The sequence below is a fragment of the Carassius auratus genome, unplaced genomic scaffold (assembly GCF_003368295.1).
Source record: "Carassius auratus strain Wakin unplaced genomic scaffold, ASM336829v1 scaf_tig00215205, whole genome shotgun sequence".
Classification (NCBI taxonomy): domain Eukaryota; kingdom Metazoa; phylum Chordata; class Actinopteri; order Cypriniformes; family Cyprinidae; genus Carassius; species Carassius auratus.
The window spans coordinates 233,275-256,855 of NW_020527982.1; the positions used below are offsets into that span (position 1 = coordinate 233,275).

Here is a 23,581-nt window from a genome sequence, read left to right on the forward strand (position 1 = left end):
TCAGGATTTAGATTTTATTTGTGTTCCTTTAGAAATGCATAGACACACATACCTACAAAATACAAGATGTGAGCTGCTTTAGACATAACATTCTACACAAAAAAAGGGCACACAAGTAGTCGATGGGGCAGTACCTTTTGAAAAGGTTCTAAAATGTACAATTTAGGCACTATTATGTACACTTCAGCTACCAATATGTACTTTTAAGGTATTAATTAAACTCCTTATGGCTAAATAAAGTACAAAGGTCTAACTTTTTCAAAGATACAGCCCCAATGATAGCTTTTCAACCTTTTTTTCTTAGAGTGTAACATATCATCTATTATCCACCTCACTTTTAGCATGTTAAGTCATCCCAGAAACACACAAATATACTCAAGGTTACTGGCTAAAGGCAGACACTGCTGGACCACTATGAAAACAATCTGTAAAGCTAGACAGTGAATGCACCTTCTCGCTAGAGAGTGATACTCTGCTACATACAGTAGTACTGACATCTACATTTTCTCATCTAAATAGCATGGTGTTGCACTATAACTCTTGTTATTAAACATAAGGCAACTATGGCAGACAACAAAGTGGAAAAAGTCTCACACATAAATTGTGTGTGTGTGTCTGTGTTTGTGTGTGTGTGTGCAAACATGATTGACATCTCAATAACAAACAAAATATGTTTTTTTTTTTTTTTTACTATTATAATAATTGGTATTATTAGTAGTATTACAAGACAGTAGGCACATAGGCACAACTTGGACAGGTCAGACAGCATGTACTTGCAAAAGAAGTTTAGATTACAGTGAGCTAAAAAGTTTGGTCCCATCTCAACCAGCGATGTAATGATTATTAATTGCTGATGATTAATAAATGCAGGACTTTATGTAGTTTGGTTACAGAAAACGTTAGACAATTGTTGGGAAAACACACAGGTGCCACTGTGCTCTTTAATAAAGCTGCTTTGCTGCTTTTTTTATAAGAAAACTTAAACTTTATATATTTCCTTCTGATATTTTGAATTAAAATACTTTTGGAAAACTGTTCTTGTACATCCCTGTTCAGCAGTTCTTTGTACAGTGATAAACGGGGCTTTCTTCGAGTCCTGTTAGTTGGCCTGTGATCTCTGAAATGATACTGTACAGGCACAGACCGCTTTCTGCTTTCGTCCAAATAAAGACAAGCTGAGAATCCTGGGGGGAGAAATGCTTTATAGATCTTAACGTGCACTGCTGTCATGCAAATAGATGCCTGGCAGCTTGAAAATGGACAGATGTACATGATGACGTTCCATATTCTTGACTGAGAAAGACGATGCATGATTGATAAGAAGATGAAAGACTGGTGAGCATCCCAGACGAGGACAAACCCCCCTCAGGTCAGGGTAGTAACTTCTGCTTGAGTGTAGTTTGCTGGGGATGTGAGCGCATCTTTACAGCTCTCTGAAACAAAGACCCAGAGAGAGAAAAGAAGTTGAACCAAACTCAAGTAAAGTGAATAGAAAAAAAAAATGCACCAAAAATATCCTCTTAATAAAGTTGATCTCTGAGCCTGACACACGTTACAATGACATGTACAGTAGTGGGATTTGGATCACTCAGTCAAGCAAAACCTTAGACAACAGCACAGCAGATTTATGTATGACTGTCTATAGAGAAAGATCCCTGCCTATTAAAACAAGAAGACTTCTGGCCTTCAGAGGCCCTCCAGTGAACCCAGACACTGGGGAAGCCGTGGGTTCTGCACATGCTGCTAATGGAAACCTATTAGATGCAATTAAGTTGAGTTGCCTTTCGGGACCAGAAGCAGGTCCATTAACTCACTTCAGTACTGCTGTAGATGATGCTTTTCAGCGCTGTATGACTGGCTCGCCAAATAATTACACACAAATCAAGAAGGACGTCAGCTTGAAAAAGACAGCACTGTATGAGAGAAGACAGTAGCCAAAGAGACTCTGTCTTTACTGCAAAAAATCATGTTGTTTTTTTGTTTTTCAGTGAAAATACCTAAGCATGCCTAAATCAAGATAGATTAATTTAGAATAATTGTATAAGACATTAAGACAATATAAACCGAATTAATTTTATTTTTACCAATGGGGGAAAAAAACTACAAAAAAAATATTTTATATATAACCATATATATATATATATATATATATATATATATATATATATATTTAAAACATTTCGATTTAATATTGATTATTTCATTTTTTTATATCATTCATTTGATTTCATTAAGTTTTTCTTACCCTACCTTTATCTTATGTGTTTGACAGGTACTACATGATATGTTTCATAAAGCAAATAAACAAACCTACAAACAGAAGAATAGCCACGAGTTTCTGATCTACGGATCATTCATACATATTTATTTTTAACATCAGCAATAGCATTTCCAAGGATGGAGCATCTTCACTATGTCTGGGGAGGGAATTACTGCTTGTAATCACTGCCTGTTTTCTGACAGGACCCCAGCTGCTGTCGCTCTGCCCCTCATTAATTCCCAGAGTGCATCTCCATGCTCTCCACATCAGCGAGGAAAATTGCACGGCTTTTCACACAAACGAGAAATCAACCATCACGGAGTGTCTGAAGGGCCCAGATGACCTCTATTTGAATCTTCCAAAAATAGAGGGAAACCAAAACAAACATGCATGCAAACTAGTATAATTAAAATTCATATTTACTATTAGTATCCCATGAAATAAAAAAAAAATGGAAATATTAATTCATTTAGCTAGTGAACACAAATGAACGCTAAGTCTCAAAACGCAGGAATGGGGAATCATAGCAAACATCTAAATAGCAAACTGTTGCAATTTCAAATTTTTCAGCAATCCAAAATTTTTCCAGTGGTATGTTACGGTTTTAAGATGATGATTCCCACCTGTAACCTATCATGCTTCAGCACCAGATGCTAATAAGCTCCTGTTTTAAATCAGCACTGAAAAAAAGACTCCTTCTCCTTCAAATGGAGATGTAAAAGGTGGAATGTTTGCTTAAGCAGCTCGTGATCAAGTGATTATCTCCAGAAGACTGCCAGCAACCTGCCAGAGCTTTTGGGAATTTGGGGGCCGAGGCACAAGTCATTCAGGTTGAGTCGAAGTCTGATGACTTGACAGCAGCTATTAATGAAGGATGTTGTGTACTGGATGTCGTGATGCTCTTTTGTTTTGTGTGATGTTATCATCCTATTTCTCTCAGTTTTGAAATGTCAGCTACATAATGACATGCCCAACAAAAAAATACATTTATTTTACTGTGCTTCAGATTACTTTATTCTGATTCATCAATCCAGGCATTTTGCAGTCAAATATTTTAAACATCTACAACTGAATGATTTCCTGTATAGCTTTCGATAGTTTCATGTTCCTCTTTGTACTCTACAGGCTCTTGTTCTTAATATAATAAAATAATATTGACGTAAATCAATATTTCATATCCATTTATTTGGGAAGATAAAACGCAGGATAAAGTACAGTAGTCTGGTCATTTTTTGCAAGATAAATCGAAATAAATGACACAAGACCTAATTACTGATCATTTTGCAATATATATATATATATATTTATAAAGTGTTTCTTTTTAATTACCTATACTTTTATGCCCTGCCTTAATCTAATTTGTCCTGCCAAAGTTTCATAGCAAACCAAAATATTTTTACAATTCTCATAATAACATATGTCTCTAATGCTGTGCTCTGCACTATAACTTTAGCTAAGGTTGTCAATTGAATTCCAGAATTTATCAGTGATATTTACGCTAATAGACAGGACAAATTCTATAGCCATAAGTTCCTTTTTACCTGTGTGGATGGTGGGTTCAGCTCCACAAGAAAATTCTCCAGAATTTAGCAGGAAGCAAGATGCCTCTTTCAAGGTCTTGTCTCTGTTGTGTGAGCATCGGAGCGTCCACCTCTCGCCCGGAGAGAGCGCTTGGGTCAGAGTGCAGCTCTCCTCTTCAGAAAGAGTTACCGTAGCATCACCATTCTGCTTTGAATCTGACAACAAGACAAAAGTCCAAAACATGGATGTCAGTGTGAATATGTAAGAATTAACATAAACCTTTGTTAGATTTGTTTGAAACAAGATAATATTTGCCGTCAGAGAAAATAAATTCAAGATATATAAAACAATTTCAGTATCAATTTGAATTTTGCTTTTAAATTGATTTGAATCTTGTTGCATTTGATTAATATATGATCCATATTAATACATTTAATGCTCCCAAAGTTTATTCCCTATTATAATGCTCTCTTAAGGATTTCATGCTTACGTATAGCTAATATTTTAAGAGAAAATAAAATTAAAATGGGTTATATATCCCAAGGGTCTTTAGCCTCATTGTATCAAACAATTAATTTCATCCCATTGTCATCTCAGAATACACTATTGTCACTGAAATCCTGATGCTCTACCTGAGCGCTTTCTTCCAAGGTTCACCTCAGCGGCGAGGGGGCACGTGTCGCTCTGTGTGCTGTTCCTTGGTGAGTTGCTTTCAGACTTCCCAAATGAGTTTGTAACCATGTGTGGGCTTGGGTTTGGGTTGTGCTTCTTCTTCTTCTTGGGCAACTTCTGCTTGGCCATAGCCAGCGAGTAGTACATCCCAAAATTGTTAACGATAATGGGCACTGGCATGGCGATGGTAAGCACACCTGCTAATGCGCATAACGCACCGACCATCATGCCCAGCCATGTCTTAGGATACATGTCTCCATAACCTACTGTGGTCATGGTGATCACCGCCCACCAGAAGCCGATGGGAATGTTCTTGAAATGCGTGTGGTTGCAGCCGCTAGGGTCTAGGGGATCTGCGCTAAGACGTTCGGCGTAGTAGATCATGGTGGCGAAGATGAGCACCCCGAGCGCAAGAAAGATGATGAGCAGACAGAACTCATTCACACTCGCCCGCAAGGTGTGGCCGAGGACCCTGAGACCCACAAAGTGTCGCGTGAGCTTAAAGATCCGTAGGATGCGCACAAAACGGACCACGCGCAGAAAGCCCAGGACGTCCTTGGCAGCTTCGGATTTGACGCCACTCAAACTCATCTCCAGATAGTAGGGCAGGATGGCAACAAAGTCAATGATGTTTAGCTGGTTCTTGATGAAGAGAAGCTTGTTCGGGCAACATATGATGCGGACCAGGAACTCAAAGGTAAACCACACCACGCAGATTCCCTCCACCAATGTGAGAACTGGTTTGGGCTCCATCTCCATCTTCAGGGTGACGGGGGTCATGGTGGTGTTGCTTTCAGTATTTGTAGATGTGACATTGCGAAGTTCATTGAAGAACTCATGAGTCTCCAGGCAGAAGTTAGTGATGGACACCAGGATGAAAAACAGGGAGACAAAGGCAATAACCTGAAACATAAGACCACAAATTAAACACTTCTCAGTAAACAGTCACAAATACTTTATTTGCATTTATCATTTCATTAAGTTTCCTGAGGTACACTTATAATGTTAGTATGATTTTACCTCAAAATTAGCATAATTTTGAAATAAAGGGACATTTTGTACCCTGACTTTAACCCTCTGATTTGAACACTGTTCAAAGGGGCAAGTCTGCTTGAGAATTCAATGTATTGTAAATGTACTGTAAGTGGTAAGAGAAACAATGTGTAGTTGACCATTTAGTCACTGGCTTGATTTCCTGACACAAAGAACATCTGACTGTACATGAATCATTATACAGTATATCAGAAACTGCTGATCACAGATTAGGCATTACAATGAACATGGTTACTTACAGTACATGTTGTAGTATTACTGTCGGACCCGTAACTTACAGTAAAAGTCAGTTTGCAAAGCCTGCACAGAAACTGTGACTGATTTTAAGTATTTTTTAAGTATTTAGCAGACACTTTTATCCAAAGCGATTTACAGTGCATTCAGGCTATTAATTTTTACATATCATCTGTTCCCGGGGAATCGAACCCCCAACCTTGCGCTTGCTTGCTTGCTAGCGCAGTGCTCTACCAGTTGAGCTACTTATCAAAGAATCCATTCTTCCATCCTTACACATTACAAGTAATGTTATTTTTAGTCCTGTAATCCTATATTGCTCTACTCTCCTTCTTATTTTGCTAACGTGTAAAAATGTGCAGAATCTGCAGAAGCTGACTTGTGTCACACTATGATGTCATAATGTGACAAAATATGAAAGAAGTATTTTTCTGAGTGTGGTTTTTTTATTCATAATTTTAACCCACATTTAGCTTTAACGCACTGTAAAAACCCAAAAAGTAACTAATTTTAAGGAAACTGTCTGCCTTAATTCAATTATGTTTAAAAATATTCATGAGTACATATTTCGAGCTAGCAAAAAACTTCAAAAAGCTTCACACTGTCTAGCTAAAACCTAAGGGCATTAAATAAAACCATTAAAATATGCTAAGGTAACTATAAGAGAATATCACTGCTCTGACATTTGCAGTTATTCCTTTTCAGATAAAACAACATACAGCATATGCAGTCATATCATTAACGGCCATCCTCAATCTAACACAGGCTCTCCTCAGCATAATGGCAACCCCCGAACCTCCAACAAATTCCAACATAATAGAATAATAAACACTAACAGATCATCCCCTATATCAGAATCATTAATAACATTGTTTTCTTTAAGTAACTGAAAGAGAAAGGATGTATGTGAAGATGTAACAAAGCAACTGGTGCGGCTGGGGGGGGTGGGGGTGGGTAGCCATGACAACCATGTCAAACCAGCACAGCACATTTGGAGACTTGTTGTCATGCTGAGGGAGATACAAACCCATGGGGAGCATGATAGCACTCCCAGAGCGATGTGATCAATTTTATTTAAGTTTATACACATCCTCATTGGAGCAGTGAACTGTGAATGTAACCAATTTAACAATTAATTGATCTAGAGTATTAATGCAGGCTGTTAATTCAAGAGCTTTAAGAGCAGGAGCAGATCCCTGTACATTTTTGGCGGACAGGTGTGTTTGTGCAAAGGACAGCAGTGGTTCAGTGACCCATCTCAGATCCCATAGAGAGCACTTCTCGTTGTTAGAATTAAAACGAACAAATTTCCTTTTACTTTATGTAAAATAGCACATCTGTGCATATCCTCTTCTCCTGTTAGATAACAGTAGGATTATAACGATATAGTTTCATAAATCTCAAGAATTGATTCGAATCCAAGAAAGAGTACAACTTACCAAAATCTGTATCCTGTTTCATGTAATCGCTCAATTAGTGTTTTGAACGTGGAAAGAAGATAATAGCTTGTAAACAATATGAAAAAACATTCGGTGACCATGAAATCATTAGTCAGCTAGAAAAATGAACTCTAGAGAGAGGAGCATTTTGCTAAATATGCACCACATACTGTAACATATATATATGTTACAGTATATAAATAAATAAATAAATAAATATATATATATATATATATATATATATATATATATATATATATATATATATATATATATATTATTCAATTTATGTTTAAATAAATGTATAAAAGTTTTTGTGACAACCACCATTTAAATATTTATCTTTAAAAAAAATTAATTGTAGTATAAGTAGGCTATAATTATGTAAATTAAAATTAAAGTTTGTATTATAAATTTAATATTACAAAAACTTTATTGAGTTTATTTTAAGTGTTTTCTTAAATGTTAGTCTTCCATGTTATTGACTCTCAGGTATATTTTTACAGCATTAGGTGAGTTTTTTTTTTTCTTTAGAAAATTTGCCATGTCCTATACCTGATATATATCCAAAATAATCTATATTGAATTTAAAATATTAAAGTTTATATCAAGTAAAATACTGCCAAAAAGCTAGGCACTTTTGCATTTGCATTGCAAACATAACAACATTCCCATCAACTATCACAGCAAGCCTAGTGAAAAGGAGGTTTTACTACCAGTAATGGTCAATTTAGCTAGAAACTGCATTTTATTTTACTATAGACATTAAGTTTTTTGAAGTTTTGCAAAAATTTAGGTTTAGTAGAGACATTATTTAAATTTTCAATGAGCTTAGATTTACTTACACAATGCACTTGTGCAAATAAATAGAGAACCCAGTATGACCTTAAATAAAAGATAGCAATGGGAACTGTGAACTGTTTCAGCAGCCCTTTCATTTCACCCTTGATTAAAGTGATGTACTGAGTACTTTAATCAGCTTCAATCAATGGCAGAATGGTCACAACAATGAAAGAGTCCTCTGATTCAAACCAGCAACAATTCCACTCCTATTCAGAAACAGAAATCTTTTTATCAGCAGCTGAAATGCAAATGTGGTCATTCACTTATGATTTACTGATGCTGAGCATAAAGATGAGTTCTGTGTCCAATTTGTATTACTTTAGAAGCTTAAACTGAAATTTGATTTTTGTTTGGGGACATAATTTCAGTTATGCAATTAGAGTCAACAATATTTTAGTTACAGTACAGACAGAAAAGTTTTATATTCAGCACAAAAATCAATGGATCTGCAGCACTCTCTGATTTAAGACCCATTCACATGAAGACTGGTGACTATAAATATAACTATAAATATAACTCAACACCTATTTACACTGTTTATTAAAAAATATATATTCTGAAATGCTGTTCATCTGTGTCGTTATTGTTAAAGCTGTACACTACTACTGTATTCCCACTGAATTATAACTCAATAACTCAATAGTTATCTTCCTTGCTGTGAACAAGCCTTTACATTAGCACATTCACTCATACTGGCTCTTCATGTCCATAATTCTGAGCAAACACCATATTTTCAGTAATGTTTTGTTCCGTATGAAGGGACCTTTTAGCTAAATATATTTGTGTTCTAATGAGGAAATGGGGCAATAATTGAGTCGAGCTGCTCTTGCACCCTGCAGAGTGCTACTGTTATTACATTAACGAAACCTGTGCTGAATACAAACAGTTGTACATTGCTGGACAGATGGGTCATTATGCACATTTATCCAGCACTATATCACATGACAGAACACACATTATAAAGACAAAAGTTCAACAGTTTATTGAGACTAATTCATTAAACAAAGGCTTATTATTATTATTATTATGTATATAAAGCAGGAATATGAACATATGAGCTTGTATTTATGCAGTAACAGTGGTGAGTAAAGACTAGTTCTGTACCGATTGCTACACTGTGCTAAAAATGTAGTAACATGGATGCCAGATGGCTGTTAGCTTAGTATTAAACACAAAAATAAACAATGATTGTAATGTGGGATCTGCTTAGTTTATTTTGATGTGGAAATCACTATTTTTGTTGAGTGATTCACTGAAAGCAATCTGGCACTATTACTTAAGCACACTTGAGGTCTTTTTTTTTACTATAACAGCTACTTCAGGGTAAATCAGGAAAAATGGAATGGTGACAGCTGAAATATTCATGGTTTTTATTCCTGTGATGGTAAAGCTGAATCTTTAGCAGTCGTTACTACAGTCTTCAGTGTCACACTATCCTTTAGAAATCATTCTACTATGCTTCTGTGATTTTGTGCTGAAGAAACATTTTCTAATATAATCAATATTGAAAACAGTTGTCTTTTACTGTATATAGAAATTTATAATAAAAGTCTTTGCTGCCAATTTTGTTCAATCTGACCCTAAACTGTTGAACATTTGAGTGTTTGCGTGTATGTGAGAGAGAGAAAAATAGAAAAGAGGAGGGTTAAAGAGAGGGAACATGTTGCTCTCGTTTGTGATCACTCACTTAGATCGTCTCCCATACCAGCTGTTCACTACAGCACCCTTCAGCTCTTTTAGCATTTAGTAACACCTCACAAAAACATTTACCCATATTGCAGCTGTTGCATTCCAGACCACCTGTATGAGCAAACACTATTGTTTCACCATTAATTTTCCATGGAATATGATTCAAGCCTCCCATAACTGTCAAACAGGAAAAAACACTGCCAACATAAAGCAGGAAGACTCGAAATATAGAATACAGGATAAATATAAATCCCTGGTATTCAAGTCCTCAGGGGAGGTGTGCTAATGCTAGCTCCTGAACCACAGAGAGATTGGCTGTAGTTTTGCATAGGACTGGATAAACCATCACTTTCCATCACTTAATCTTCAACATATTTTACTAAAACATAACACTGATTAACACCTGTTAAACAGTAGGGAATGGTGCTACTGTAGCAACACCAAGGTCAAGGGTTTGATTCTCAAAATAATGCATTACTGAATATATTGTATCAATATATGTTGTTTAGTATAAAAGTTTCTGCTAAATGCATATAAATGTAATTTTGTTGTTTTGGTGAACATGGCTATAAATTGAACATATATTCTGCTAGGGATAAGCTCATTATTAATGTAATTTTTCACTTTGTCATTGATCTTATGTGTCATTCGTATGTCTACGCATTCAAACTTGCCAGGTCAACATACAGTAAGAAGGGTTTTTCAGTGAATATAATAGAATACATATCAGAGCTTCAATATGCCACGTGAACCATGACATTTGCGTTGATTTACTAGAACGATATTCCCACCTTCCTTTATAATGTTCCTAAGCAGCATGCTGTAGGGAATGGATCCAATCGCATACACCAGGGATAAATTAAGTCACTATTATTTTGTCTGCCATACAGTACAACTCAGAGTCCAGAGCCAGAAGCCCACGAGTTGTTGTGTCAAGCATTTCTCCAGAGAGACTCAACAGACTGTCTTTTCTCTGCATGAACAACAGTTTCATGCATTTGATACATTTCACTCCACTGGCTTTTGTATGTACATTTATGAATGCTCATTTCTGAGAGCAAGAACACTGGAAGACATAAGTCAAGGCAGTTTTTAACAGCACAGTGTCTCACAGCAGTGGCATTCAAGTGCAAAATTCACTCGTTCACGGCCCAGGAATTGAAGTGGTAAGAAATTAAAATTGTGCGCTTGGTCTCCTTGACCTTGAGCTTGTATTTCTTCAGTGTATAAATGTCTGTCACTGTGCAAGATAATTGTGCAAACAATTCAGTAACAAAAAGCAATCAGTGTTATTTTTGTCCTCTCTAGAGTCTACAAAGGTCTTGAACAATCTTACTGATTAAATTAAAATATAAATCCTCAAAAAAGAAATATGAAATCAATGTAACCTTGTTTATTTTCCAAATACACAATTGTTCAAAAGTCTGGGGTCGGTATGAAGCATTTCTGGTATAAGTATATTATGCCGAAAAGTTAAATATTATTACAATTTAAAATACTTTTTTATTTTAAAATGTATGTGGAATACGCTGATCTGTAAACATTTCATTAAATATTTATTTTTCCAGTATTCTCTGATGAATAGAACATGCATTATTGTTTCAGGTAGAGACCAAACAATACCAAGCACAGTACATGTAAACAGTATACACATGTCTTTTATAACATGTTTTATTCACAAAACGTTAGTAAACCATAGCTATAGAACATCCGGGATGCGATCGTGTTGTGATAATGATGCAGAGTTTTTTTCAGCGTCATTTGAAAATCAGTTGACAGAAACTGAATCTCAGGCATGGGTGGGTAGATTTAGTGGGCAGCGACGGTGAGTAAAAAACTATTTGAAACTGTTTTAATACAGGAGCGCATTTGGATTGGATTGATCACTCAGCTCAAGCTTTGGTATTTACCATTTATCCATTAGTGCTCATCCACCTGGATCATTTTACTTCTCACTTATGTTTACACATTGTAGTATTTATTGAAAGTAGTTCTTATGTTCATTTATTTGAGCGATTATTGTCATGTATGCAAAAATAACAAATTCTATCTCATTTGATTGGGTGGACTAGTCATCAATGTGAGTGGGCAAGTGTCACCCTGGCCCTGAGTCTTGCCACTGTTGTGAATAATTCATTAGTGCACATTATTACAAAGAACAAATAAAGTTTGCATTCATAATGTTTCATCAAAATGTAATAACTTGCTAAACTAATACAATTATTTTCCTTTTTCATCTGATCTCACCAACCCTTTTCTCATTTAATATCCAGTTTTGCTCGAAAATACAACACAATAAATAAAATAGGCTGCAAACCCTCAGCCAATGTTAAATTTTGAAGTTACTCAAAATTATTGTTTTCATATTTATTCTCCATTGTTATAAATAAAAAATATTTTTTCCCAAACACAGCCAACCCAACATTACAAAACACCACTGCAGTGAACGTTTCATGGCAGAAAGCTGTGAGTATAGGTCTGTGAGCGAGTTTAACCAATGAAAGATATCTACATTTTGGTTTATCTAAACACCAAATGGTTTAACCCACTTCTAAACAGACAAAGCCCACCTGTTCGTACTCTGTTGCACAGAACTACAAAAGTGCTAGAGACATAAGTCCATTATTTAGACTGTCATTGTGTTCATATAAGGCTTAGACTGCAGACCACTGCACAATGCATTCCTGGACCAACTTCTGCAGGTATAAATTAGGTGTGAGTTTTATTAGAAAGATATGTACAGGAATTAATATGCGCTTGAGTCTTCTGTATAAACATTCATGTCTGTTCAAACAGTATATACAGCCTTTCTTATGACTTGATTTTTATTTTGAACACACAAAATTACATAACTACAGTTATTTAAATCCAGCACTTTGCCAAAAACTGCAGTAACTTTTCAATGTGTAAACCACTGTTTAAACCCCATCCCACCTGTAAAGTTTCCATTTGCTTTATATTTACAGGTGCATCTCAATAAATTAGAATGTCATGGAAAAGTTAATTTATTTCAGTAATTCAACTCAACTTGTGAAACTGGTGTATTAAATAAATTCATTGCACACAGACTGAAGTAGTTTAAGTCTTTGGTTCTTTTAATTGTGAGGATTTTGGCTTCACTATCTCAACAAATTAGAATGCTTCATAAGACCCAAAAAAATTTTTAGTGAATTGTTTGCCTTCTGGAAAGTATGTTCATTTATTGTACATGTACTCAATACTTGATAGGGGCTCCTTTTGCTTTAATTAATCATTGTGGCATGGAGGTGATCAGTTTGTGGCACTGCTGAGGTGAGTATGGAAGCCCAGATTTCTTTGACCATGGCCTTCAGCTCATCTACATTTTTTTGGTCTCTTGTTTATAATTTTCTTCTTGACAATACCCCATGGATTCTCTATGTGGTTCAGGTCTGGTGAGTTTGCTGGCCAGTCAAGCACACCAAAACCATGGTCATTTACCCAACTTTTGGTGCTTTTGGCAGTGTGGGCAGGTACCAAATCCTGCTGGAAAATGAAATCACCATCTAGAAAAAGCTGGTCAGCAGAAGGAAGCATGGAGTGCTCAAAAATTTCTTGGTAAACAGATGCAGTGACTTTGGTTTTCAAAAAACACAATGGACAAACACCAGCAGATGACAATGCACCCCACATCATCACATACTGTGGAAACTTAACACTGGACTTCAAGCAACTTGGGCTTTGAGCTTCTCCACCCTTCCTCCAGACTCTAGGACCTTGGTTTCCAAATGAAATACAAAACTTACTCTCATCTGAGAAGAGGACTTTGGACCGCTGGGCAACAATCCAGTTCTTCTTCTCCTTGGCCCAATCCTCATAAGGCTGCGGTTCTCTCGGTTGGTTGTGCATCTTTTTCTTCCACGCTCAACTTCTTTCCACTCAACTTCCTGTTAACATGCTTGGATACAGCACTCTGCGAACAGCCAGCTTCTTTGGCAATGATTGTTTGTGGCTTACCCTCCTTGTGAAGGGTGTCAATGATTGTCTTCTGGACAACTGTCAGATCAGCCTGTCAGTTTTCCCCATGATTGTGTAGCCTAGTGAACCAATCTGAGAGACCATTTTGGAGGCTCAGGTAACCTTTGCAGGTGTTTTGAATTGATTAGCTGATTGGCAAAATATGTCAAAATATTCTAATTTGCTGAGATCAAAATCACAACAATTAAAATACCCAAAGTCCTAAACTACTTCAGTCTGTGTGCATTGAATTTATTTAATACACGTTTCACAATTTGAGTTGAATTACTGAAATAAATGGACTTTTCCACATTTATTGAGATGCATCTGTATCTAATGTTTCTAATACTTATTCTAATACTCTCTGCATCCATACGCCAGAGGGTGAATAAGCTATTGTACTGTACCGGCCATATATCAGTAATTTTTAATGAAAGAATTGTGTATCTGGCAGGATACACACAGAAAAAAAACATTTTAAAAATCCTATGGATTAGATTCCTTAAATACAGTATTTTCACCTCCTTCTTTGTTAATTGCATTAAAGAAAATAAATCATAAAATAAAAAATTCTGAAATCAGCACTATTGTGATTTGCAACAGTTTGCAACACCATGGAGTCTCTAAGAAACTGTCTAATGTCATGAAGATTTGATAGGGCTGCATAATTAATCAAAATAAAATCAAAAACACAATTACGCTTCAAATCACAAAGGCTGCGACTTTAAAATAATTAATAATTATGCAGCATGTTTCATAGTGAAGAGCAGCACTGATCTGAGCACCTTGCATACGTTTGCAGAAAATACTACTCCATGACTGGAAGTGCTTTGACTTTAAAATGCTTTATTTCCTTGAGTGGAAAAATTACTTTTTTTTTTTTTATCATGATATTTTACAATAAGGCCTTAGACCTTTCTAATGATTTATAGTTACAGCCAACTGCATGTTAGCAGGTCACCCCACAGTTACGTAAAATAAAATATTAATTATCATTATTATTATTATTATTAAATACTCTAATTTTTATTTTATTACAATTATATTTCTTATTTTGTTCTTATATTTTTATTTATATGAATAATAATCATAATAATTATAAGTAGTCATACTGACATATAAGCAATATATTTCTGGACAAATTGTGCAGCCGTACAAACAAGCACAACAAATCTGATGTTCTTTATCATTTTTTTTTTTTTTTTTGTTAATTTGTTTTAAATACATTCTGGTTCACATTTTAAACCTGAAATATCACAACTAGATTTTTCACCTATATTTTGCAGCCCTAGTTTAATCAATAATTTCTCCAGAGTCCCTTTGAAATGCAAGAGCAGTTCTAAAGGCTTTTTAATAGCACAAAACCATTCAAAATCATGCTATCAAAATACCCACCACGACACACATCCAGACAGTGTCTGCCCTTGGTCAATTACCCAGTGAGTGATTTACCATGACGGTGAGAACGTAAAGCTGTATTTATGAGGTAGGGCTTACACATCACAATCGAACGCACACCAAACCAACAAAAACGATCAAATTTCAACTACTATAGAACAGCTGAAAGGGAGAGTCTGCCTGAATTACTTTTTTCTATGTAAAACAAAAATGGATATTTTGAAAAATATTGGTAACTAAATAGTTTTGTTTGCCAGTGACTTTTATTGTATGGAAAAAAAAATACAATGGCAGTCATTGTAAACTAGGGATGTCATGATCTAGTAGTAGGTACTGATACTACCAAAACTACACAATACTTAATACCTAAGTCCATACCATGGTATAAAAACAATAATACTTAAAATTAACTCCTTTATTTAAACCTTTTATCACACTGAAAAGTACACCCATTAAAACATTAGCATGTAACCTTCAAATGTTGTTCAGTTCAATATTCAATATTATATGACACATCAGAATTGTATTTTTTTTATTCCGTCCGTTGCTATGGTTTTCACAATGTCAAACATTGCAATTTCAGATTCATTCCCGCATTTTAAAAGTTGTCACTCCTGAGACTTTGAAGTGTGTACTTAGCATGACAAATAAAACTTTAAAACAAACATATCTGTGACTGACTACAATGCTCAGCGCTGCAAAAACACATTGGAAATTAAAACTGCTCTGCATTTGAAAGCAGCCGCCTGTCCGCGGGTCGATACCCGGGACTACTACTGGTATCGTTATGCTTTTAAAATTGAAATATTGACTTGATACCAAAGTACCAGTACTTTTGACAACTCTAGTGTGAACCACCTTTTTGGTTACCAACATTCTTCAAAATAACTTTTGTTTTCAGCAGAAGAAAAAAATCAGGAAAACCATGAGGGCGAAAAAATGATGACAGAATTTTCATATTTGGGTGGATTAGCTCCTTGTTAACTTTTTGGACTACATTTGGATAAAATTATTATTTTTAATTGGATAAGAAAACTAAACTCTTAAAAAAAATTGTTTTTTTTAAAAAGTTAATTTTTATATTTTTTTGGAGAACAAGATGAAAATAAATGAATGAAAATGTTTAGTAAAATTATTATAAAAAATTGTTTTGCCATGTTTCAGTCTCTTTCTATGCCTCATCTGCCGTTTGGATCCTGTGATTAATAAAAGCCCTCATGTGCTGATGAATAAAAGCCCAGATGGCTTTTCCTCCTTTCTAACTGTATTAGCTGGTGTGAGCAGCCGTCAGTGTATGGCAACATGAGCCCTGCAGCCCATAATACTCTCCAGGCAGAGATCATTCAGAGAGCCGAAGAGTAGCAGGGTCCAAGAAGCCCAACCATCCGCTCCTTGTCATTTCTGAACGAAGGGAATATAATGACATCTTGATTGATCTGATTTTTAAACCATTGATCTGGTTTATTCTTTAGAAGGTGTACCTGTTCTGTTTCGTCTCTTTGCTCTTACTGGTTTTCTTTGATCCCCATTTAGTCTGTCAGGCCTGTATGCTGAAAATCATCTAAATTAATTAAGAAAACAAACAGCTAGCTTAATGATGAAGAAATAATGGACCTCAGGGCAATGGCTCAGCTGTGTGCAGATGTCTACAATCAAAGCAGCTCAGCTGTGACAAACACACTGCATATCAATGAAACCTGATGTCTGTTTTGAAACCTGAAGAAAACGAGCACATTGAATGACAGCATTGTTTTTTAAGTGACCTCTATGCGATGCAACTAAAGCAATTAATCACCTCTAAATTTCTCTAAGGAAAGAAATTGATTTCTCAGTCAAAAAAAAAAAAAAGAGCCAGATGTCCAGGGTTCAATACTGCAACAGATTTAGCCCTACAATAAAAAGCTTTACAGATATGAAAGTATGGTTAGATAATATGCATTGTCAAAATGGGTGTGATAATAAAATTAAGTTATTGAAATAAATACTTTTATTTTATACTTTTGTTGTATTCTGTTTCAGCAAAGACACATTAAATTATTCAAAAGTGACAGTAAAGATAATTATTAACTGTATGTTACAAAGGATTTCAAATACAGTAAATGCTATTCTTTTGAACTTTCTTGATCAGAGAATACTGAAAAAATGTATCATGAATTCCACAAAGAGTAACAGCACAACTGTTTTCAATGTTTATCATATACGAACATTTCTTGAGCACAAAATCATATTAGAATGACTTCTAAATGATCATGTGATACTGAAGACTGGAGCAATGTCTGCTGACAATTCAGCTTTGTCATAACAGGAATAAATGACATTCATCATATGTAAGTAGTTTTAAATTCTAATATTTCACAATACTTCTATAGTTGTTACTGTATTTGATTGAGTAAGTTCAGCACTGGTGAGCAATTCATGACTGTCTAATGTGAGAAAGTAGAGTACATTATAACCCAAATAATTCAAACCGACCAGCTGAATGACTGTGAGTGGGGATAAAACACTTTATATTAATAGCATCATGGTAATACTTGCTGAGAGTCCATGCTGCCAATCATGCAATCATCATTTGATGGACCTGAAACTGACATACAGACATTATAAAAGCACTATACTATACCAGGTACTCTGTCCTCTTTTATTTTCTCTTTTACACCTACAGATTGAATCTTGCCTAAAACTGAGCCTAAAATTCTAAAGATCACTCTTGACACAAGAAAGATCACAGAAAATCACAGAAAGTTCTCTGAGTGACATTCATCCATCACAGGAAGAGAGGAATTCACACATCTGACATCAGAGTGTGACACAGTAACTCAAGAGCAGGTTGCATGTGTGTGTGTGTGTGTGTGTGTGTGTGTGTGTGTGTGTGTGAGAGACAGGTGCAGTTCAACAGACAGTTGGAGCTGACTGTTTCCACTGGTAACCACAGAGTAAGGATGATCTGATCATGACATTTATTCAAAGCTAGCTTACAGATTGAGAGTAAAGACTGAAAGCTCTGATGGCCTTAATGCAAACACCTGTTGGCATGCATCATCTGTTAGAAATGTGTAGCAAACTAAATTTTAACTTTTTCATTTTGGGCTTCACAAAAAACTTTAGGTGAACGGGTCTTAAAATAACCGTTTTTTGTTTTGTTTTTCTTAGTGTGAAATAATTTGTTTTTCAAAGAACTCTTCTTTAGAACATTCTTAATCATGTTTTTCCATTGAAAAGAACAACGTTTTGTGTAATGGAAAGGTTCTGTGGATATTAAAGGTTCGTCATAGAACCACAGACACCAATAAAGAAATGAAATTGAAATGAAAATGGCTGTCCAGCTTCAGAGGTCTTGACCTTTGCAACTTTACTAAATTGATATTCAGTTAATTTGTCATGCAAAACTATTTTAATGTTCAGCTACTTTTAATTAGCATATTAAGCCGTATTTCAGATTTTCTGTTACGATTTGTATCATCCTTAGAAATCAAACACCCAAGAAATAATAAAGTTTCGGCACTTCCTTGAAATAAAGGTTCATTTTGACATTTTAAATGCTTTCTTTGTATAAAGAACCCTATTTTAGATTAAAACATCTAAAAAGTTTTATTATAGGTTCCGCAAATAATTGTTCTGGTTTCCTAGTTCTTAAAGCACCAATATGATGTTCATGTACAATTAGACAAAACGTAAACCTAAGCACACTTACTACACTGTAGCCTGTATTGATACAGTGAACAGAAATACATTTTAGTTTGACCTCTAATAAAGGTTATGAATCTCTTCCTGGACTGTTTGTTAAAAAAGAAAACAAAATGTAAAGGTCTTCTTGTCCCCCTATACGTGTAATGTGCATTCTAATCTCTTACCCGGGCTGCACGCGACGAATATGGATCTTCAAAGAGCGCCCATATTTTCGGTTGCCAAACTTCACAGTATCCCCTGGAGCGGTCAAGGCTGTCCTCGATGCCGAAGCGTCTGGGCATGTCCTGGTCATCCTCCGCATCCTCCGGATCTGGCGGTTCGAAAATCTCAAGCGCCTCTTCTGCGTCCCTGTGCTGGCGGTAGGTCATCCAGCAACAGGGCTCCACGTCCGTCTCATCGATGCCCCAAAATGCCAACTCCTCCTCGAACAGAGGGCCGCACACATCCGCCGGGCAGTGGAGCTTGCCAGTCCTGTAGTAGTTCAGCACATAGCCGAATATGGTCGGGTGTCGGTCAAAAAAGAATTCGCCGGTGGTGGGTGTCTGTCCCGTGCCTGGGTTCAGGTTCACCTGGAGGTCCGTGTCGGCGAGATAGGCGAGTCTCGTGCCCGGTATGGTCCTCAGGGTGCTCCTGTAGGTTTCATGGCGCGTGCCACCGACGTTGATGATGATTTTGTCCGAGTTTTCGCCTCTGGCCATCTCTTCCTTCAGACATGATTTGGAAGGAGGTTTGTTGCCTGACTTGCGCCCGCGGTACGACGAAACACACACCGAGCTAATCATAGATTTAGATGACTTTTACCTAGTAACTCTCTTGGCTTTCTAAACCTGCGCAGCTGTCGTCAGTTATGAATGTCGAACAACGGTAGAGAGTTTCCGCCGTCAACATGACCATCAGAGGCGCGAAGAACCACCTGTTAACGGAGAAACACTTGATTTTCAGTCTATGGGTGGATGCTTGGGTTGTTCCTCATTCTTGGACACTTGGACACGATAGTAAACACCAAAACATGAGCAAACCATCCGCGTATTACGTGCAAATTGAACACGCACGCTTGGGTATTTATCATTACATTTACAAAGAAAAATTTTGAGAAAAAAAAAATAGTTCAAATAAAAGTCAAACTACTCTAAAAATGACTTTTCATTTCATCGCTTTCAAAACTCTTGTCACCTTGTCGTCCACAACACTCGGCTGTCACGTGCGTGCGCATTATTCCTTAATCACAACGTGATTTAAAATAAAACCGCATGCGAAAAACGTCTGCGATATTAACTTTGATTGAAACTACTTCATCTATATACGGCTAAATCATCTGTTCTCGAAGGATGAGACGGTATCATCAGTTTGTTGGAAAAGATCTGTTGCATCTTGTGACAGTGGACACAGCCCATGGGAGGAGGAGGATGATGATGATGATCCAGCGCCTCAGTAACCCTTACAGCGCTGCATCACGTATGAACGTGAGCTCAATTTGATTAGAAGGCTACAGGGGAAAGCTTCAGGTTTTCAGATTACGGACCCCTTCTCGGGGTCTATGATGACGCATTTCGTATTAATAAACATCGGAAATCGCAAGTTTATTAGTATTTGAATGATATTTATTGTGCATTTGTAAAATATATTTTATGCTTTACTATGCTGATGTTAAATACAATAAATACAAATACTAAACACTGCTGCTAATATGTTGATGTGTTTCTATACTCTGACAGCCTTGTACTCAGTATCTGTTCTATATTTCTATCGTTTCCAAACTCAGTAATGTGAAAATTCCACGTCCAATCAAGTGCATGGGGAATTAGAGAAGTTCAGGGGCAATTTAATTGTATTGTATATATTTAATTTTATTAAGTATTATTATTAATATATACATTATATAGAAAAATATGTTATGCGTTAAAGTTTTTAGACAAGACTTAAATGTAAAGCATCTGATTGTTTACATTTGAGGTAAATTTGTCTTACGATGTCACCTAGTGGACAAGTAAAGTAGAGCAGGTTTAACGTCATGCATGTTCCACCTTGCCTTCTCTAGAGAGAGAGAGAAAAAAAGACTGGATTTGTTGGTTTTCGTGGTTTAAATTGGCATTTATTTATTTTTATTCATGTAGCCTATATAATAAATACATATTATCAATTATAAGAAAAGATTCTATATTAATTTTTTCCACTCAATTTCTCAGCTTACACAGCTGAAAGACAGTTGTCTTGCAACTTTAAAATTTAGGCACATATCACAAACAATATATAAAACAACTTAGCTCTTATAAATCTGGAAGTATCATAAAGTAAAGCCACCATATCTTATTTAACATTGAAAGTAATTTAGCACTATGGTAAGGCAAATTTGCTCTTCCTTAATCCACCTCTTCAATGGTGGGGCCCTGTGATTCAGGCTGGGCTTGGAATCCACAGCCACCTGCGGGAGGAACTCCTCCTTGATAGAGCCGAGTGATGATTGGATTACACACACTTTCCAGTTCCTTCTGGTGGTGCTCATACTCTTCCTTTTCAGCCAGCTGATTGTTCTCCAACCAAGTGATAACCTCCTTACACTTATCAATGACCTTCTTCTTGTCTTCTTCGCTAATCTTTCCTTTCAATTTTTCATCCTCAACACTATTCTTCACGTTGAAGGCGTAAGACTCCAATGCATTCTTCGCTGCAATCTTCTCTCTCTGTACCTCATCCTCGGCTTTGTACTTTTCTGCATCCTGCACCATCCGCTCGATTTCCTCTTTGCTCAGTCGACCTTTGTCATTGGTGATGGTGATTTTGTTCTCTTTCCCTGTGCTCTTGTCCACTGCGGATACGTTCAGTATTCCATTGGCATCAATGTCAAAGGTCACCTCAATTTGGGGCACGCCCCGTGGAGCTGGTGGGATACCCGTAAGATCAAACTTGCCAAGCAAATTGTTATCTTTGGTCATTGCCCTTTCACCTTCAAACACCTGTATCAGGACGCCTGGCTGGTTATCAGAATATGTGGAGAAGATCTGCGTCTGCTTAGTGGGGATGGTTGTGTTTCGTTTGATCAGAGCAGTCATGACTCCTCCTGCGGTCTCGATACCCAAGGACAAAGGAGCCACGTCCAGAAGCAACAAGTCCTGAACGTTTTCCGAGGTGTCGCCCATCAGGATGGCGGCCTGCACCGCGGCTCCATATGCCACCGCCTCATCTGGGTTGATGTTCTTGTTGAGATCCCTGCCATTGAAGAAATCCTGCAAAAGCTTCTGGATTTTGGGAATCCTGGTGGAGCCGCCAACCAGAACAATGTCGTGGATCTGGGACTTGTCCATTTTAGCATCTCCCAAAGCCTTCTCGACTGGTTCCAGCGTGCCTCTAAAGAGCTCAGCGTTAAGCTCTTCGAAGCGAGCCCTTGTGATGGAAGTATAGAAATCGATGCCTTCAAACAGGGAATCGATCTCAATACTGGCCTGAGTGCTAGATGAGAGGGTCCTTTTAGCTCTTTCGCAGGCCGTGCGGAGCCTTCTCACTGCTCTCTTATTCTGACTGATGTCCTTCTTGTGCTTCCTCTTAAACTCTTCAACAAAGTGCTTCACCATCCGGTTGTCGAAGTCCTCCCCACCCAGGTGAGTGTCTCCTGCTGTGGCTTTGACCTCAAAGATCCCATCCTCAATCGTCAGGATGGACACATCAAAGGTGCCTCCACCCAGGTCAAAGATCAGGACGTTCCTCTCTCCTCTCCTACCCTTGTCCAGCCCGTAAGCGATGGCAGCCGCTGTGGGCTCATTGATAATTCGCAGAACGTTCAATCCGGCGATCACCCCCGCATCTTTGGTCGCTTGCCTCTGAGAATCGTTAAAGTACGCTGGGACCGTGATGACGGCGTTATTGACTCTCTGACCCAGGTAGGCCTCGGCGATCTCTCTCATTTTGACTAGGACCATGGATGAGATCTCCTCGGGGTAGAATGTCTTGGTTTCTCCTTTGTACTCAACTTGAACTTTTGGTTTGCCATCTTCGCAGATGACCTTGAAGGGCCAAAGCTTCATGTCAGACTGGACCACTGGATCATTGAACTTTCTACCAATCAGTCGTTTGGCATCAAATATTGTGTTGTTGGGGTTCATGGCGACCTGGTTCTTGGCTGCGTCTCCGATGAGTCTTTCTGTGTCTGTGAAAGCAACATAGCTTGGAGTGGTTCTGTTTCCTTGATCATTAGCAATGATTTCCACCTTGCCATGCTGGAACACCCCCACACAAGAGTAAGTGGTTCCCAGATCAATGCCAATGGACAGACCTTTAGACATCTTGATTATCAATAGTTAACCTGCAACACGAAGAAAAAACGAATCAATCAATCCTGAGTTATTTATTAATAATGGTAATGAATATAATTATTTAAATAAATAATTTAATATATTTATAAACAAATATATAAAAGTATACTCTAAATATTAGACTCGTTAAACAACTTGTTTAATAATAAAAAAACATATCAAATATATTTTTTTAAGTTTTCAAATTGAAGTCAAAGAGTCACTTACAAGTCTTGTGAGTTTCTTCTAGCGCTTCAGAGAGCGGGCTCTTCAGCTCTGCTTCACTTCAGGTTGCTTGAGTTGTCTTGTCTCGACTGCTTCGGCCTGAGCGACACTGAGACATTTATACCTCCCATGTTGCTTCTAGAAAGACTAGACTTCTCTTGCCTCTGGCAGTAACTTTAGAGGCTGGCGACTCCTGAATTTTCCAGGCGCGCACTGATTATCTCGTACGTACCGCGAAGAAACATTAGCTCTCCGAATATGGAAACATAATAAACTTGTAGTATCGTGATTACTATGAA

General features: G+C 37.0%; 2 protein-coding genes across 2 annotated transcripts; both read right to left on the reverse strand.

The window, feature by feature from the left end:
* LOC113093909 (potassium voltage-gated channel subfamily C member 1-like) lies at positions 1 to 20,161 on the reverse strand. Its single transcript, XM_026259486.1, has 4 exons — positions 18,936 to 20,161; positions 4,414 to 5,356; positions 3,802 to 3,996; positions 1 to 1,433 (listed from the first exon to the last, which is right to left on the reverse strand). The coding sequence occupies exons 1-4, from the start codon at positions 19,551 to 19,553 to the stop codon at positions 1,366 to 1,368; spliced, it is 1,824 nt and encodes a 607-aa protein (XP_026115271.1). The 5' UTR covers positions 19,554 to 20,161; the 3' UTR covers positions 1 to 1,365.
* Positions 20,162 to 20,853: 692 nt separating this feature from the next.
* On the reverse strand, positions 20,854 to 23,439 carry LOC113093942 (heat shock 70 kDa protein 1-like). Its single transcript, XM_026259552.1, has 2 exons — positions 23,286 to 23,439; positions 20,854 to 23,068 (listed from the first exon to the last, which is right to left on the reverse strand). Exon 2 carries the CDS (start codon positions 23,046 to 23,048, stop codon positions 21,132 to 21,134), a length of 1,917 nt encoding a protein of 638 aa, XP_026115337.1. The 5' UTR covers positions 23,049 to 23,068; positions 23,286 to 23,439; the 3' UTR covers positions 20,854 to 21,131.
* Positions 23,440 to 23,581: the final 142 nt, after the last annotated feature.

Excerpts from the sequence above, each read along its gene's own strand:
- LOC113093942 (XM_026259552.1), bottom strand. The coding sequence starts at position 23,048 with ATGTCTAAAGGTCTGTCCATTGGCATTGATCTGGGAACCACTTACTCT.
- LOC113093909 (XM_026259486.1), bottom strand. The coding sequence starts at position 19,553 with ATGATTAGCTCGGTGTGTGTTTCGTCGTACCGCGGGCGCAAGTCAGGC. Across the intron at positions 3,997-4,413 it reads CCTTGGAAGAAAGCGCTCAG|ATTCAAAGCAGAATGGTGAT; the intron begins GTAGAGCATCAG and ends TCTTGTTGTCAG. Across the intron at positions 1,434-3,801 it reads TGAACCCACCATCCACACAG|AGAGCTGTAAAGATGCGCTC; the intron begins GTAAAAAGGAAC and ends TCTTTGTTTCAG.